The 17,760-nt window shown below is 49.4% G+C and overlaps 1 protein-coding gene across 1 annotated transcript in view; it reads right to left on the bottom strand.

Moving 5' to 3' along the window:
- The window catches only part of LOC136044290 (gamma-aminobutyric acid receptor subunit alpha-3-like), a 58,776-nt gene extending 50,974 nt beyond the window's left edge, over positions 1 to 7,802 (bottom strand). The window contains exons 1-2 of the mRNA XM_065729530.1: positions 7,654 to 7,802; positions 381 to 509 (exon numbers count right to left, since the gene is read on the bottom strand). Of these exons, the coding sequence (XP_065585602.1) occupies positions 381 to 509; positions 7,654 to 7,802 (278 nt within the window). The remainder of the gene's footprint in view (positions 1 to 380; positions 510 to 7,653) is intronic.
- Positions 7,803 to 17,760: the final 9,958 nt, after the last annotated feature.

Genomic DNA, 17,760 nt, shown 5'->3' with positions numbered 1-17,760 from the left:
TATGTGTATCACTTCCAGGTTAGAAATCACCCAAGCCCACTCCTCACCCAAAGGGAAATGCAGAGAGGCTATGTCTGAAAATTGGTTTTGTTGCAAAAGATGCTGACAACCGTCCTTAACAAGAACACCTCAAATAGTGCTAATGTAATCAGTCAGCTCGGTTGTGCGGGACTGAGCAGTCACTGGGTGAAAGGCACAGGCACTGAGAGCAGAGGCACTGGCAGCAGTCACTGCTGTCGCGTTATGTGCCCACAAAGGCTGCCCAGGAGCACAAACAAAGAAACAGCAGAGATCCTTTTCAGGATTTCGCCCTGAACTGCTTCATGCAGGTATCAGCACAAGTACACTGAAGCACAGAGCCTTGCCTCTTGCCACCTTACCCGGCATCAGCAGGGACAGCTGACAGCAGGAGCAGGAGTCCGAAGGCAGCAAGACCGAGAGATGCCATTCCTGTGAGCTGCTGTGCCATGGCCTCAGTGCGCAGTGAGCAGCAAGCGAGCCTCCAAAACCTGCCATGGGGCACAGAGGAGAGGAGAGAAGAGAAGATTTCATTTACTAGGAGGAAAGCAACTGAGTTGGTTCCATTTTTTCCCCAGCAGCTCATCCATAGCAGCCATTGTCCTATTTCTGGAGTGTCAGGTTTGTTGGACTAGAGGCAGCACTGTAGGGTCAGAGCCAGGAACGTACATACACATACACATGTTCACTGACCATCCACAGCAGCTCCTCAGGTGCTTTGATCCCTTCCAGTCATTGCACAGTTCCACTTCCAAAGTGATCACACTGCTTCTTGCACCCATCCTTTCCTACTCCTCACCTCTAATGCTCAGGCATCACCTGGCAGCAGCTCCCCCAGCCCATGCTGCCCAAGGACACCCATAAGTCTCAATACCCTTTCACCCCCAACCCCCTCCCCTCCTTTATAGTGTCTTTCTGGACAGTTAGACCCTCATTTAATTCTGCTAATGACACCACCTGAAATTATCATAAAGTTTGGGTACCGAGGCCCGAGGTAGTGGGAGTGTTCAACTGTACCACACTTAGTGTGCTCAGATTTTTCCATTAATGTTCAGTTTTACGTTTATTGTGATGCTATTACACATTTAACTGCCTTTCCCCTTTATGTATCTCATTATGTTGATGCACCTTGGAACAGCACTGCCAAGCAACAGCCTGGATAAATACAGCTTGTCATGACGTCTGCCCAACAGGCAGCTCCCGCCTGGCACACGCGGGCAGCTCGGTGCTGCCACAGCCAGGGGTTCCTTTTGACCACAGCCATACACTGAGTATTCCACAATTTACCTTTGTCTTCCTCCCTATTACTCATTTAAAGCCTCTGCAAATATCAGCACACGGATTAATGTTGCGTAGCTGAGCATTTGGCTGTAGGTTCAGGGCCTTATTTAAGAGGAATACTACCAAGTGGAGCACAACCCTCCCACCACCAATAAGCAAACACTTTGGGGGAAGCTGTCCTTCGGGCACACCTACACCTGCATAGGCAATGAGCCCTGCTTTGGAATCAATCTTCTGGCTCCTGCCGCCCTATAGCTGAGTAGGGACACGGGCTCGGATTTCAAGTATCTGCTGATGAAGCACAGCTTAGGGAATGAACATCTGCTCTGTGGGAAACTCCATCAGTCTGGGGAAGCTTGTTCCAAAACAGAACAAGGACAGCTAAAATGTTGATGTTTCTTACAAGGCAAATTCAGAACTCCTTCAATTAGCAGCTCCTCAACAGATTTCCTTTCAATTCTCTTAAACTTGCAGATTATACAATAGGATTTAATTAAAATATTTCTTTCCTAAGACAACTTCAATCACTAGCCAACAGCAAGAACCCACTGCTGGCTTTCCTCTCCCTTCCCCACATCACCACTAAAGAAATCACACTGAAACCACTTTCCCATTCAATAGATTTCAATGAACTGCCAGCATTTATTTTTTTTTACCAGTGCTATCCACGTGAACCAGGACCCTCAGGTGCCTCCAGGCTTTGCAGAAACTCCTGCATTTGGTGAGACCACAGGCTGGGAAGATGATGCACCAAGGCTGAAAAAGAGCAGCTGAAGAACTGGTTCAGGCCAGAACCAGTGACAAAAGCTATTTGATGGCTGTCTGAGCCAAGAAGGTCAAGACAACCATGCTTCCACTTGGAGGTTCAGGGCTACCTGAATCAAGTTAAATACATGCTCAAGTCTCATTTTAAGGATCAGAACCAGCTCAGCATACCTGCATTAGGAGAATATCTGTTCTCACCACGCTCCTGTTCTGTGTGCTCAGTGCTCTGGCACACAGGACACCCTGTGAGAGCACATGCATGGCTGGTTCACTGTGGAGGCTCTTATGGGCTCAGGAAGGACTGCACAGCATGAGAATTAGCTTAGCACTGTTTCCTAACTCTTTCTTTTGGTTCTTGATTCATATTTTGCCTGGGGGATTTGGAGAGAAGAGACTGCACTGTATTTTCCTTACTCTTTGGCTCAGTTACACATTTCAGACACGGATGCATAGCAGACCCAGTCCGAAGGATCGTGGTTGGCATTCCTGACTGGGACAGGGGCTCTTGCTGCTGGTGGTGAACCCTGGTGGCCTTGAGATGCTGAGCCAAGCAGTGCTGGGGCAACCACAGAAGGAGCAGTCTCCTTCCAGTGCTGGTGTTCATCACCCCATTGCCAGGCAAGGACTGCATCTCTGGAGGATGCGAGAAAACATCAGCAGAGGACTTCACTCCTCCTTTCCTTTACATTTATGCACAGCTTAGTCAGGGCCCAGTTAGTCCCCATGGCACAGCAGCTCACAGCACCATCTCTATAAGGATGGGAAGTGCTCAAAGCAGCTCTGCACTTCCTTCCTCCATCTGCCCATGGCTCATTTCTTAATGGCACACTTAGCAAACACATTCATCGCTAATTCTGCAGTTGCTGGTAACCTCCACAGCTGAATCAAATGCAGATTTTCTAAGAAGCCCCGCTAACATTTTGCAGCTGGGATTCGGCAACACTTAAAGAACAATTCAGTGCACTCAGGATTTTGGCAGGTTCCTTTATAACCAGATACCTAAAGGCATCATAAATATGCCCACTCCTCTCCAACACATGCTGCCTACCCAATCTCCAGAGCACCATAGCAAAACAACACTCCCAAGAAACAGAGCTTTCCTGCTGCATGCAGTTTGGGAAGGAGGAATTGGAAAAGCTTCCCTCTCTCCAAGACAGTGACACAATGGTTCCTCTTGCAATGGGATTTGGGAACCAAAGGGTGCTGGCACCTTTTGGATCAGCAAGGTCTCCACACAGTTATGTTAACGAAAGGGATCTCCTGACTCTGCAGGCTGGGCCTGATCTTTCAAGCACTCCTTATCATAGAAGCCATTAAATATTCTGAAATTCTTTCCTAGGAAATTATGATTAGCACAGGTTTCATGCTGACAAGGGAAAGAGCTCTGGAGGTGGAGAATGAAAGGTAATGCTTGCAAAAAACCTTGGGAGAACAACTCAGAGAGGGAGAATGCAAGCAAAGAAAAGCAAATAGAGTGAAGAGCCCTGCACACAGATACATTTGTGAGAGTCACATTGGCGTCTTTCTCCAATTACCACCTCCTTGAAACACACACAGCCAAGGGAGCAATTTGATTCACTTAGCAAGGCTCATCATGCAGGTGGCACTGATGAAGCAGCAGCCCATAGGACACATCTGCCCCGTGTTACCACACCCAGAGTCTTGGTGTACCTGCAGTGTCACTGAGCTGATGTGCCCAAGTGCCATATACCTCTGTCTGTCACGTCAGCTGGAGGAGTGCTGAGCTCTGCAGCTCCCACTCAGCCCACAGCCCCCAGGACCTGCAGCTGCTCTGCATCTCTGCCAAATCAGGTATCTCAGGGGGTATGTGCAAAGAGGAGCTGGTGCTGGGAAGCCAGCTGGAAAACAGGCTGGGAAGGAGAGGCAGCTTCAGTCCAAAGGCTCAGATAGAAACACTCCCACATCAGGAAAAAAGGATTATCTCAACCCGGCTGGCACCAAGTATACCCACCACCTGCACAGTAGCACAGCCAAGCACTGCAGGTGACCTCATAACACCTGCATATTTACCCCACCGATTGCACTCACACAGCACAAGTGGCTCCTTAGCGCCCTTCTTTATTCCCTTGGAGCCTTTCAAAGCAGGTCCCAGTCATCAGGAGAGATCCTTTGACATTCCTCACGGATAGCAGTGCTGCCCAGCTGTACCCACCCAGCCCCGATTCCCCTGCAACACTCCAGCCTTGAGATCGTCACTGCTGTGGGTAAGGCTCGGAGCTCTCTGCAGAGCTGGGCAGCCAGTGAATGCATGGTGCAGCAGCAATAAATGCAGATGATGCACATGCTGCCTTGTGTTCCTGGCTGGAGAGGTTTTGCTTCAATTCTCAATAGCTTCAGCAAAAAAGGAAAGTTTCTTCGAATAAAACTGTTTTTTGGGGGAGGTGCAAGGGCTGCAGTGAGCAGCTGTGGTTGGTCTGGAAGCCTGGAAATCATGGAATAAGCGTGATGCTTCACAAGACTCCTGTCTGGCAGGTTCCCTGCTATAAGATGAGCTAACCAGGAGGTACACGCATGCTGCACAGCGCAGACACCAAGCCAGCATGCACTGGAAGCACTCCAGCCCCACCAGCACCATTCCACCTGTACCAGCGAGCACAAGGAAGGCTGTCTGTCAGCCTGGACCAAGAGGAGTGTTCTGCTTCCATCATTCAACATAGCCCAGATTTCTGACTTGGCTCTCTGCTCAGCTCTGCTTTGTGCTAAATAGATGCTGCCAGAAGCCCAACAGCTACTAGAGCATTTATAAGGATCAGAGAACAAGGAGAAGGCAGCAGTACCCCTGCCTACCTGAATCAAACTTGCTGTTTACCATCTCAGAGAAACAGCGCTGGCTCACAGCAAGCAGCACATGGTAGAGGAACCACAGTCTTCAGTTCAGACATGAAAACATTTGTGCTTCCCACCCGAGAGGAACGCAATGAACAGTCCCTATCAATGCACGCCCCGCATAGGCCATAAACAACCTTCCCATCAATCTGCCATGCAAGGAACAAGGCACACGTGATGGTTACCAAATGCACTGTCTGCGGCTCTGCAAGAGGCACCAGCACAAGAGGACACTTAAAACCAGGGGAGCAAGGGAAGGAAATGTAAAGGTTTAGATTAGCACAGATCATGAGAGCAAGCGTTAATCTGGGTCCCTGCTGCAGAAGGTTGGTGATGGAGCTAAGCGAGCTCAGTGCCCAACTCCCAGCTTAGCTTTAATTTTTCAAAACAAGAAGCTGCCTGACAGTTTCTCATCAAAACAAAACTAATCTCAGTATTGCAGTTCTCTACTTGAAAACACATCCAGAGGGACTGTAGAGTGATTCACACCCACAGCCGCTACAGGAAACCGCTTGCACTCACAAGTGTAACAAGCCAACACTGATTCACCCACACAATTACAGGCAGACACTGATTCACGGCTACTGCAACTGCAGACAGACTGACTCACAATCAGAGCAACTGCAGACAGACTCGGGCTCAGAGCCCTACTGGAAATACAACCGCGCAGACAATGCCCACAGTCAGCAATCACATTGTAAGTACACAGATCCTTGGGAAACTAGCCAGCACCCCAACCAAGCAGCCAGCCAACCCTGTGCCCCTGACCTTCACCCCACAGCCATCTTTCCCTACTGATGGAACAATAACCACAGCTCAGCAGTCGCTCCTTCCCTGACTTCATGCTTGCCAAGCACTATTCTCACAGCCCGCACCCAGGAGTGGAGATGTGTGATGCACATTCAGACACGCAACGTGTACATGCAAGGCTTACACAGTGATACTACATACGTGCACTGACTGCACTGACTTTATTTCCAGAATATAAGTAAAAGCAGCCAAGTGTAATACATTCACCCCTGGGCTAAAGGAGACGGCAAAAGACTCTCCACTGGGCAAAAGCTTGAAAGCAGGATTATTTACTACACTCTGGCTGGGTATGTAATTATGTCAGCATTCAGCCTGGGTATTGTGCTACTTTTTGTAAACAGTTGGCAGGAATACTCCTACTGAGATGAGGAGCTGGGCTTCTCCTCTAGTGTTGAGAGGGAGCAGAGTGAAGAGGAAGAGGTCTGCTTAGAGAAAAAGAAACCGAGGTGAAAGAATGAATTAAGCAGGAAAAGGCAAAGGGGAAGCTGACAGTGAAGTGGGACAGGTGGCAGCTTCAGACAAAGAAGAAAGGAGAGGAGAAAGCAGGAGGAGGAGAGCTGCTTGATGCAGAGCGATGATAAAAGCTCCAGAGCCAAAAGCAGCAGCCCCCCAGTGCAGCGGTGCAGCAAATGCACGTGTGCATACCCACGGCACTGAGCACTGCTGTGAACCGGGAGGACATCGGAGGGAAAGGGATGCAGCCCCTAGCCAAGCGTGTGCCACGGGGCCCAGGTGCAGCCACAGCCACTCCAGCTGCTCCCATCTCTGGATGTGAACAGGAGCTGCGTTCTCCTGGCGCTGCACTTGTGTGCACACATCGTAGGGCAGCCAGCCGCCACAGACACCGGCACAAGGACAGCAGACAGAACTCCATCCACCACCACAACAGCATCTTCTCAAAGCAGCCTGAGATCCTTTATCCATCAGGGTAAAGAGAGTTAGGAGACAGACTACGGAAAAGAGGCAACTTGCCCGAAGCACACACAGCATCTCCTAGTTGCAGGCTGCTCCTGCCTCACCACCTGTTATTTTTCTTTTTCTCACTCAACATGAGGATTGAGATGTGAGGGAGCAAACCTGTGCTACTGCCGCTGTCAGAGCCGCTCAGGTGAGCAGGGACCAGAGCTGCTCCCACCTGCCAGCCCACTGAGGGTCCCAGAACCCCTTCTCTGTCTGAGGACTCTGCTGTGAATGCAAGCAGCCTGAAGGTTCAGGAAAGCTTGTGGCTGCAATTGGCCAGGGAAATGAACTATTTGCTCAATTATACTCCCCTCATCCAGACCAGAATCAATCTGGCAGAAGGCAGAGCAGGGAACAATGGATAAACGTTGCAGTGGGAACTGTCTAATGCTTAATTGCATTACGCTGCTCCTTTTAAATGATCCATATCTCAGTCCCACTAATTTGCAGGAGGATCTGGAGCCCTTTTTCCCTTCCCTCCCATACTGTTCTCAGAGACCACCCCCCCCCTCCTTCCCTTTCTTCCACATCCCAACCCCAACTCAGCATCGGTGCCCGTTAGGCCTGGCTACGGGATTCAGGTGGAAATTTGACTTTGCTTTACTACGTTGTTCCCTCGGTTCAGCCCTTCCCCTGTATTCACCGTCCGGGTCCAGGACCCGGGCTCATCTCGTTCTCTTTGGGTATTTCCTCTCTCCCCACTCCCCAGACGGGTGGGCTCGGACTTGGGGTGTCCCCCACACAGCTCGGGCTGCCGCTCTGTTCCGGACCAACGCGCTTCGGAGTTGCTGCGGGATCAGGGATGCTCCGTCTCAACGACCCCTCCTCTTCCTTCTCCCCCTCCCCTCCGCGACCGCTCACCGGCCGGCAGACAATAGCCGGGGGTGCAGCCCCTCCCCGCGCGCCCATCTCCACACCCGACGAAGGGGTGCCACCCAACAAAGCAGGGACCCCCGCGGAGCACTCACTCACCGCCGCGCCCGCTGCCCCAGACGGGGGGGGGGGCCGGAGCCCGCACCGCTCCGCGGCCCCGAGCCCGCCGTGCCCGGGCTGCCAACCGCCGCCTGCGCGCTCCTCCGGCCACGGCGAGGGAGGGAGAGACGGAGGGAGGGAAGCAGCATCCCCCCGCCTTCCTCCTCCTCCTCCCCGCGGCCCGGAGGAGGGTTTAACCACCCGCTTTGTGCCGAGCGGAGCGGGAGGCAGCTCCCCTACCCCAAGCGATGTCACAGCCCTCCGCCGAAGCCCAGCATCGCAGAACCGCGGCGGTGCCCAGCATCCTTTCTGCAGCGCAGGACGAACGGAGCACAGCGGGCTGGCTCCCAGCACCTACCTGTTGAAGGGTGGGTGCTCCCCGAGGCGCTGAGGCTCCGCGAGGAGGCGGCTGGCACCCCCAAAGGGTGCTGTGCCCCGGCTCCTATCAAGCTGCTGCCTCGTCCTCGCGAGGCCCGAATCCTGGCAGGAAAGTTGGGACCGCAACTTGGAATTGCCGGAGGTTTATATTGCAATAAAACGGCATGCGGAGGAAAACAAACGCGGAGGAAGGGGGGGGAGGAGGAAGACAGGTTCAGATGCTCCGAAGAGTAGGCAGTAAAAGCAAGGACAAAGTGGCAGCACGGGGATCCCAGAGGAAGCCAGACGAAGCGATGCACCGGACAGAGCCAGCTGGGCTCAGGAGGCTCTGCAGAGCCCCACAGCTGAAGCTGGGCAGACAACAGCTGACAGTAAGGCGCACTCAAAATATATTGACCCTGCAGAGCTCTCCTTGTGGAACGCTCTGCAGGACTCAGCCGCAGCTGAGACTCTGTGGTACATAACCACTGCTCAACCACTGAGGGTCTGGGATGAGGAAGGGTGATAACTGGGACGAGGAAGGGTGATAAGTATCACTGCCCATCTCAAAAGTACCTCTGAGTACTAAAAATAAGATGCAAACATCATGGCAACAGTCCTGAAGGAGAGCATGAAAACAGTTATATCCAGTCCAAATATCAGTTCTCTGCATCTCTGTAGCAGAAAACAGCCCAATCCTTGCTTCCCAGGAGAATCTAAAGCATCACCAAAGTGAAGAGTGAGATACATGTGCATGCCAGCAGAGGAGCTTTTTTTTCCTCCACAGTTGTAGGAAAACATAGGAAAATTCACATTGGGAGAGATTGCAGGAGTTCATCTAGTCCCATCTCCTAATCAAAGCACACAGAAGAGTCCAGGGAACAACAAAAGCCAGCCATACTTATTGACACCAAGTCTGTGCTTACTTCAGAGTTTCTTCCACAGCACATCTCCTTCTGTTCCTTACTACCATGCTTGTAAATAAGTGTTGGCAAGGGAACAGGAGAGATCTCAGCAGGAGGCCCAACACACAGCTATTCATTGAAGTAAAAGTCCCAAGGACCCGAGCCACCACCACCTTCCCATGTGGAAGTGACACTCCATGGGAAAACACCTCTATGAGCTATTCCCAGAGATAAGGCAACACATAGGACCTTGACAACTCAGGGACGTTGATTCCCTATAGGATCAGAGCAGAGGAGGCCCTCATACTTGTTCTTCCTCCTTTCCAAACTGACTCAGCTGCTGGCAAGAGCTGCCTTGGGTAGGAGAACAGTCATGAAACACAATCAGCGAGACGAGCGTATCCGGAGACAAGTGACTCAAGATTTAAATGGCTCATATTGAAGAACATTCCAAGATTTATAGGTTCAAGTAGCACTAACAATAGTCTCAGGCAACAGAGGCTGTGGTTCTCTTGAGGCCTGTTCATCCATAAGCAACAGCAATACAGAGACTTCCCCAGGAACAGCATAGCTCACTCCACCCCCGGATGGCTGAGACTGAGAGGTCTCCTCTGCCACTGCCGGCAGCCTGAAACAGTCTTGGGCCTGAAGCTCTTTATTGAAAAAGTTTTCCTAGCAACCCAAAAACTACATGAAATCCCTCCCTTTGCAACCATAACATACAGTAAGTTCTCTTTGTATAGGTGGGGGAAGTGGCCATAACTGGGGTCAGGAAGAAGCACAAGCTGAAGGCCCACAAGGATGTTGTCACATGAACAGCGACAGCTGTCACACAAACAGCTGCCAGCACAGCAAGAGGTGCCGTACCTAAAACCACTGTAAAGGAGAAGGGGGTCAGCAGATGTGTACACTGCAAAATCCTTCTCATCCTCTCAGGTCACATCTCACTCAGACCCTTGGCAGAGCAGAGACCTGTGCTCGACAGCAAGGCCTACCTCCAGCCAGCCAAGTCCTAGCCACCACTCCTACTGGAAAAGCTCCAAATTTTTGCACGATCTGTGCCTCTTAAGGGCTATCTGGCCCTCCTGCCACAGGGATATCAAAGGAAGTCCCAATCCTAATGGAGGAAATTGACCTTTCTCACCCCAGCAAGTGAAGATTCCAACTAATCATAGAGAAGGAGAGTACTCCTGTCATCTGGCCAGTGACATAAAGACACAAGGGTCTTCAGCAGAAGCACGTGGCAGCTTTGATCAACAGGGGAGCTGAGACTGTCCAGGGAAGAAGATAGCCCTGCTTTAGGAAACCTTTTCTGAAAGAGAAGGCAATGTTATCAAAGCTGCCCACAGCTGGCCAGAACTGTCTTGATCTTAGCTCTGTTTGGAAGAATACAGCCCTCCCCTAAACATCAGCCTCTGTAGATAACATCCATCTATTTCAGAGGCATAAAAACATCATGTGAAACCTGTAATCAGTTATCTTTTAATGCATCCCTCCATCGTAAAGCTTTATTTCCTTCTTAAAATATATTGCAAAAAATAAAAAAAACTTTCTCCTTTACTTATTGAAATGCTTACCTGAAGTCTGGCACACTCCAGAATGAGATGGCACTGAGGCAAAACCCTTTTTATGATGATCAAGGTTAAACTTTAAGGCTGTCACCATATTACTGAAGAGTAATCTCTCAAAATGGAAGTACAGCAGCCTGGGAATATCTTGCTTATAATTAGCTAAGCCTTTCACTTCTGCCACCCTGTTCAACCAGCCAGAATAGAAGCATGCTTAGTTTTAGATCCATACTACAGTGCCCTTGAACTGAGAGGGATTGCAGATTTAACAACTGCTAGCCTAGCAAAGCATTTAGATTGGACGTTCCTTTCTGAAGGTACAGGGCAAATCAAGGGATAAGGAACGCGCAGCACAGCTCTGGCACATCCAAGTTCTTCGAAGGCAGAACATCCACATTCATTCCAGCTGACACCCAGATCCAGCACCCAAGGGAGCTGCAGCTCTCATGTAGCAGCAGTCAGGGTACAGTGCTGATCCAAGGAACACCAAAAGGCAGAAGCACTGTGCTGATGGAGGTGCGACCCAGTGGCACATGGCTCCCCAGAGCTGCTGGGTGCTGGAAACCTGCTCTGAGGCTGAAGGCTCATCAACACCAGGAGAGTACTCCAGTCAGAGTGGTCCTCACATGCAAGCACCCACTTAGACATGAGGCAAGTCCCATTTTCCTTACAAACCACCTAACCACGAGTGTGGCTACAAGTCTGTTCCTTACAAACCACCTAACCACGAGTGTGGCTACAAGTCTAGTCTACACTAGTCCTGCACTGGGTGGCCTCTGCAAGCTGACACCCCATCTATTCTGAGGCTCTTTTGAGCTGCTGGGGAAGCAATCAGTCCGTACACAGTAAGCAAACAAGTAGCTGACACAGGCAGGAGACCGAAACGGGAGATGCTCCAGCTGCACACGGGTCCAGTTCCTTCACCAAAAGCTATCAGTTACCCCCAAGGAGCACCATGTTGACATATTCTTCCTCAAAGGGCTGGAATGGGAATCTCTCCTCTCTTCATCTGTCCCTCAGAACAACCAGGACCATCCCAAAAACCCAACTCTTGTCCCACTCTCCTGGTGTTCACCCTCCATCCCCACCACACCAGTTCCTTTTCTCCACCCACCCTCTCCTTGCACCCATAGCAGGGCTTCCATCGTCAGAGCTGGCTGCTGCCTTGTGCTTTATTAGCCTGTCTCCATGGCAACTCGCCTACAGCTTAACTCTGAGAGACCCCTATCTCACCACGGCCATAAATCAGCCACCCGCCTGCATCCCCGGTCAGAGATGGGGGTCACAGCTCATTCTGCATGCTGCTGGCAGCTCTGCAACTGCCATCCCAACCTCCAGGGCTGTCCCACACACGCAGAGTGCTGTGCACCACACTGCAGCCCTCAAGCAGAGTCTAGCAGTGATGCAAAGAAGCAGAACCAAAAAGATGGTGGTTTTCCCAGTGTGTGGTCAAACTGAAGCCATCCGTGCAAACTCTTCCTCCTTTGTGGAGGGAGAGAAGCCTTGGTTTGGGAACAGGTACTGCTGCAGTCATGTGAAACTGAGGTACAGTCTTCTGCAGCATGCAGGAAGGGCTGCACCACTGAGCAGGACCCAGCAAGTGGGCAAAGCACTGGGCTGAGGCAAAATGGTAACATCTGCCCCCCACAGTAAGTACGTCTCCTCCCTTTTCTACTCCAGCATATCCACAGTGAAGCTTCTGAAGGGGACAAATGCCACCTGAAGTGGTGTGCTTTGCCTGGTCTTCCAGAAACAGCCTAAGAGGAACCTCTGCCTCAACACAGTGTAAAGTGGCAGCCCCCCTTCGAAGCTTTCTTTCAGCAGGACTTCCTTTTGGATACCCCTTTACAGTAAACCCATTGGCTGGCATCTCCTGTGCTGGGTGACTGGAAGTAGGTGGAGGTAAGAACCCACTAGTTCCTACAAAAGGCAAACTTTCCCACTCTGAAAGTCTCCAACCCTAAATCTCAGGGTTTGTGAAAGGAGACAGCTTTATATCCCACATTACACATTATGCAGCCTATCACTTCACCCATACATTTCAAGAACCCAATGGTGGGGCTTAACCTTGGAAACAAATGCCAAGGTGGCTCCCACAACCAGCAGGAGTGCAGTCTCCACGAACCTGGCAAAGCAGACAAGGGAAGTACTGCCCGTAGGAGGTGCTGGTGCACTGCAGCACTGTGCAGGAGGGAAAGAAGAGGGCGATGGGCCAGGGCATAGCTTTCAGAAGGTTCACTTGAGATCTGAGGCAAGCCGTGACAGAGCAGTCAGGGAGTGTGGAAGGCTGGGGAGAATTACCTGGTTGGTTGGTTGGGTTTTTTTTGTGTTTTTTTTTTTTTTTTTTTTTGCTAGACCTAGAAGAAGCTGATCTACATGCAATGCCAAGGGATACCTGAGGTGCTACACAATGCTCATCACATAATCCTTGCTGCTCCAGGTAAGAACCTCAACGTATCTGGAGTTTTACCCATACTCAAAACATGTACAATAAAATCCAAGTGTCCATCGGTGTGGCTGTAACTCAGTTTTATACAGATGCTCAACTCATACATTCACCCAACAACTCAAAGAGCTAAACAGCTTCCTATGTGACAGTGCTGAGCTCCAGGTCTGTGCCCCAGCAGATGCTGGCAGAGCAAAGAGCAGGAGCCTTGTTTCTCTGACAGAACGCGTTCATCCCAATCTCCGGAAGGCAGACCCTGCTATGTGGAGAAGCACCACAGCTCTTTTAGGAGGGCTAGCTCACCGTCTTGAATTTCAAGAAATATAAGCTGGCTGTAGAACAAATTCATAAAAACTAATGGGCCCGAAAGAAACAGTATTTGTCCTGCAGTCCCTTGTCAAGGGCAAAACTAAACCTGGAGAGAAAGACCTAGACACAGGCTCATCTCTTTTGCAGCTACAATAGCAGCATCAGTTCAAAAAACCCCCTGTGGAGTCATGAGGTTTTAGATGCTTCAGCATTTCTATTTCTAACACTGTGTATGCCTGTGAAGTCCAAATATGCTTAAGCAATTTAGGTGCCTAATGCTAATAAATCAACTGCATAGGAAGGCTGGCTTTAGGGAGGGCTGGCTTGCTCTTCTGACCTGGGATCCTTCTGGGCTCATGTTTCTGGGACCCACAAAAGGGAACTTATTTTGTTCCAAAATTAAAAAATAAATAAATAAATGGAGAATGACATGAAGCCAAAACCAGGAGCTTGAAACAGAGTTAAACAACAGGAGATTCACGCTAAATTGCGGGAGCTGACAGCATTAGCTGAAGTCTCAGGAAAATGCCATATGCTCATATTACAGGGAATGTTATTCCACATCCTACTCTCCCTCCAAACACCTTCCTCAGCTTTCTATGCCAGCTTGAGCCTCTCCTTTTAAGGAAACTCTGGTCTCATCACAGCTTGATAAAATTGAGCCCTTTTTATAGTTGGACACCAAATAGTGGTAAATGTCCTGGCCCAAAGACTTGGCTGAGCTTTGGGCACAAAGACCATACATGCCAAGGGAAGTATCAATTCTGAACTTATTGCATTGGAGATTGGCTGTACTTTCATTGCAATAGCAATTTTAGGATTCTCTCCATCAAGCAGGATAGTTAGCCACACAACTTGGTTGTAAATAGAGCCTGTCAGCAGGACAGCAGAAGTTTCCTAAAGACATTTCCTAAAGACATCAGCTGAATCTGCTACTTTAACAAGGACTCTAAATGCCACTGCAGTGCCTGTGCTATGGTGCCTGATAGGTTTAACATCCTGCCATGTTTGGTAAACTTTACGAGGACTGCAGGAAGCTCAAGGACAGGAGACTGCCTAACACTGAGTGAATCTCATCAGCACTAATTAGCTGAAACAAAACAGCAGAGACTCAGATAATAAGAGCTCTTCACGAGATTAAGGTGAGTGGTGGCTGCAGGAGGCAGGACACTCCAATCTCTGCCTCCTGGAGCAGCCCCATGGGAAGCCAACATTGAGCCAAAGGCTCAGTACTTGACAAGAGAAAGAACTGCTTAGAAAGGTTTGTGATAGCCTCCTCTTGGCATGTGGTGAAGCAACCAAAAAAAGCAACCTCCACCTCCAAGCATGCCCAAGAGCCATCTCCCTGGCACTCAGGCAGTTTCTCACGCATCCACAACATGCAACTGCTGGTACCAGGGGGCAGAAGACCAGCTTAGCCACCAGTTCCAGTCCACTCCATCCCTAATTTCTTACTGCTGTCAATAACCCTCACTCTCAGAAACAGAAACATCATCGGATGTACGTCGGAAACCGCTACACCAGCTGCATCAGAACTGGTACAACATGGAGGCTTAAACAGTCCTCTTTTGTCTCCCTTCACCCCATACCCCTTACCAGGCTGCTAACCAGCAGACAGCATTAGGCCCTGGGGCAGGATCTGGGACTTTTTTCCTGCACACAGCACTGAAGATCCATCTGCCAGTTGCTACTACCACCAGCAGGCAACTCCCTCCCAGGGCCTGTCTTGTTTCAGGAGGGTTTTTAGTACTATCAGATCAGAGACTAACAGCACAAGCCAGCAAAAGGAGTTGAGCATTTGATGATAGGAAGACACACAGCAGAGCAAAGCAGCTATGCTTAGGAGGAAGAGCCACAGGGCACTGAGGAAGGCAAATGTTCTGCTGCTATCAGCTGCTTGGCAGGGGGATGCACAGCCTCTGGAAATACCAAATAGGAAAAGATGGGCCCACAGATTTAAAGAACACTCGAGAAGAGAGATGCTGTAACTGCCCCAAAGTAGCAAGACTGAGATCAAACCACCAGACCAAGAGCAGCCTAACATAGCGGGAAACCTGGAGGTTGGCAGGATTTTGAGGGCGACTGCTTCCCTTTAGTCCCACACCTTCACTTCTGGGAAATTTGAAACATCAACTTTGTCTTCTTCCTCCCATAACAGCTAGAAACAGAACAACACCGGTCTGCACTGGTTTGGTCAAATGCTTACCAAAGTTTTGAGTGGGGCAGCTTTTTCATCTGCTCCCCAATCCTTGACTGTTCCAGATGACTTCAGAAAAGCTGCCAGTTCCAGCCAGTCCTGGCTCTGAGTTATCCCTTTCTGATACACATCGTCTACAGTGCTGACTCGGACATCAGCTGTTGGAAGGAGCCAGCTGCAGCATCTGAGCACATTTCTCAGGAGTTACCAAAGGAAGCTTTACTTTGTTCCAAGTGACTGCATATAATGGGAGAGGATAACAATTAGCATATCCATTCTGCTTTTTCCCAACCTGCCCCCATTAGGGAGAAAAGCTCCTCTTGTCTGGGAGCCACTGCATACAACACCCTCTTGGTTTGTAATTAGTGGAATAGGAATGCTCAGTCAGCAGGGAAATCTGCTCGAGTAAATGACATCCACAAGTGCTTTCTAATCCAAGGTATGCAACCTCACACTTTGCTGCTAATGGGGTACAGTGGGAGTACCAAGATTTCTGCTGTGGACCCACAAGCATCCAGGAATACCTTTCAAGCTAATTCACTCCAGAATCCATGCCAGCAGCTCCAGCCTATCACCTAGAAGAACTCCTAGGACCTGCCAAGAGATCACATCACTCAGGCCCTAAGCCCTTCCCATCTCCTCAAGGCATTTCCAACATATTCACTTTAAGGAAAGTTTTGGTCAAGGGACAAGGGAGCAACAGAAAGCCAGGAGCAGGTTCAAGGATGGCATGCAATACTGTTAGCACAGACAGGACTTTAGAATTGAAAGAACAGAAGTTACGAGTCAAGACAGGAGCTGCCCAGCACCTGGAAAATCACAGACTAGAATATTAATTAAAACAACCCTCTGCCTTACTTCTGCATTCAGATGCACAGGAAAAAACATCCAGGTAATTTATGGTGTGTAGCTGCTGGTATGTCAATTAAAGGAAGCCCAGAGTAAGAAGTGTTAAGAGACCTCATTGATCGTTATCTCCACAAGCACAGGCTTAATTCCTCCCATCCTAGTTAATCAGGTTACTTTGTTTTATTTCTTAGACAAAAAGGGGAAGCAATCAGCGGGAAGCAGGGTATCATGTATGCAAACTCCCAGACAACTTCCCTTGTCTGGAGAGAGGACGTGGAGTTTAGGATAGCACATGTTTGGAAGCAAATCTTAAAGGTCTCCCACCAGCAGTTTTCCAGAGGACATTTTGTTTCATAAGAAGAAATTTTGCCACATCCAAAACGCCAAGATTTTGATGAAAACCTGTTAATTTACAGATACAGAAGTGATCAGAAAGGCAGGAAACGAAAGCCTTCCTGAATTCCAGGAGGCTGCAGTCAGCTTTCACACAGGGTGCATGGCCACATGTTTTGCCAGGAACCCAGCAGACCTTGCTCAGTGCATTGCAGATGTGATGCCAACCTAGGTGCCAGGAGCTGCAGCAGGAAAAGTCACTGCAGCAACTTCTTTTTCACCTTACAGCCAGATGTATCCATCCCAGACTGAATTAATACAATGAATTGCCAGCAGATCCTGTTTTACATATGTCTTGGGTCTGCCTTACAGGTGCGCTGGGCAGCCACTATTACTCAAGAGAAGCTTGACTCTGGAGAGATCTCTGGCGGTAAAGTATTCCAAAATCACGACCCTAGATATCTTCAGTTTGACAGCCAAAACTATTCACTGCTTTTTTTCTTTAAGCACTGCATGTCAATTTTCACAAATGCAAGATAAAAATAACCTGACTCCCTGTAGTGGTGGTGTGAAATTAAGTTCATTACCATGTGTGAATCAGTCTGATACAATGGTGATGAGTACTACTGTGCAGCACCTGAATAAGCAAAGAAGCAGATCCTACAACAGGCAAAAGAAGACAGACTGAAGAGCCACACTGAACACAAGCACTGGGTATCACATTCATTCAGTGAAGCAGCAGTGCTTCAGAGAAGATCTATGAGGATGCCAGATAACTGGGATATTCTGATGAAAATGCACAGTATGGGGTAGAGGATAGGGCAAGGAGAAGTGGGCTTAATTTTCTTCCTCCAGCTCACAAAGATTAGGCTTCTTTGCCTGAACATTTCATTAACATCAGCATGCAAAATACTGAGGCCTTTCTCAAAGTACAGGTTAGAAATGGAACGAAGAAAAACATTGGGCCAGAAAGACAGTGAAATCAAGATAAAGAAGACTAGACTTGCAAAATGGCTTGGGCTGCTCACAAAGAAACATGGCTCTGTTTGAAGAAACAGTACTTCATTCACTCTAAACACTGCAGCTGTGAAAGAAAGCTGTGAAAAGAACACTGCACTGTACCACACGTAAGAGAGAAAGGGA

Source organism: Cyrtonyx montezumae, unplaced genomic scaffold (genome assembly GCF_038088225.1).
Source record: "Cyrtonyx montezumae isolate F1298 unplaced genomic scaffold, pur_monq_1.0 scaffold_11, whole genome shotgun sequence".
NCBI classification, from domain to species: Eukaryota; Metazoa; Chordata; class Aves; order Galliformes; family Odontophoridae; genus Cyrtonyx; species Cyrtonyx montezumae.
This window is presented reverse-complemented; position numbering and strand designations above follow the sequence as displayed.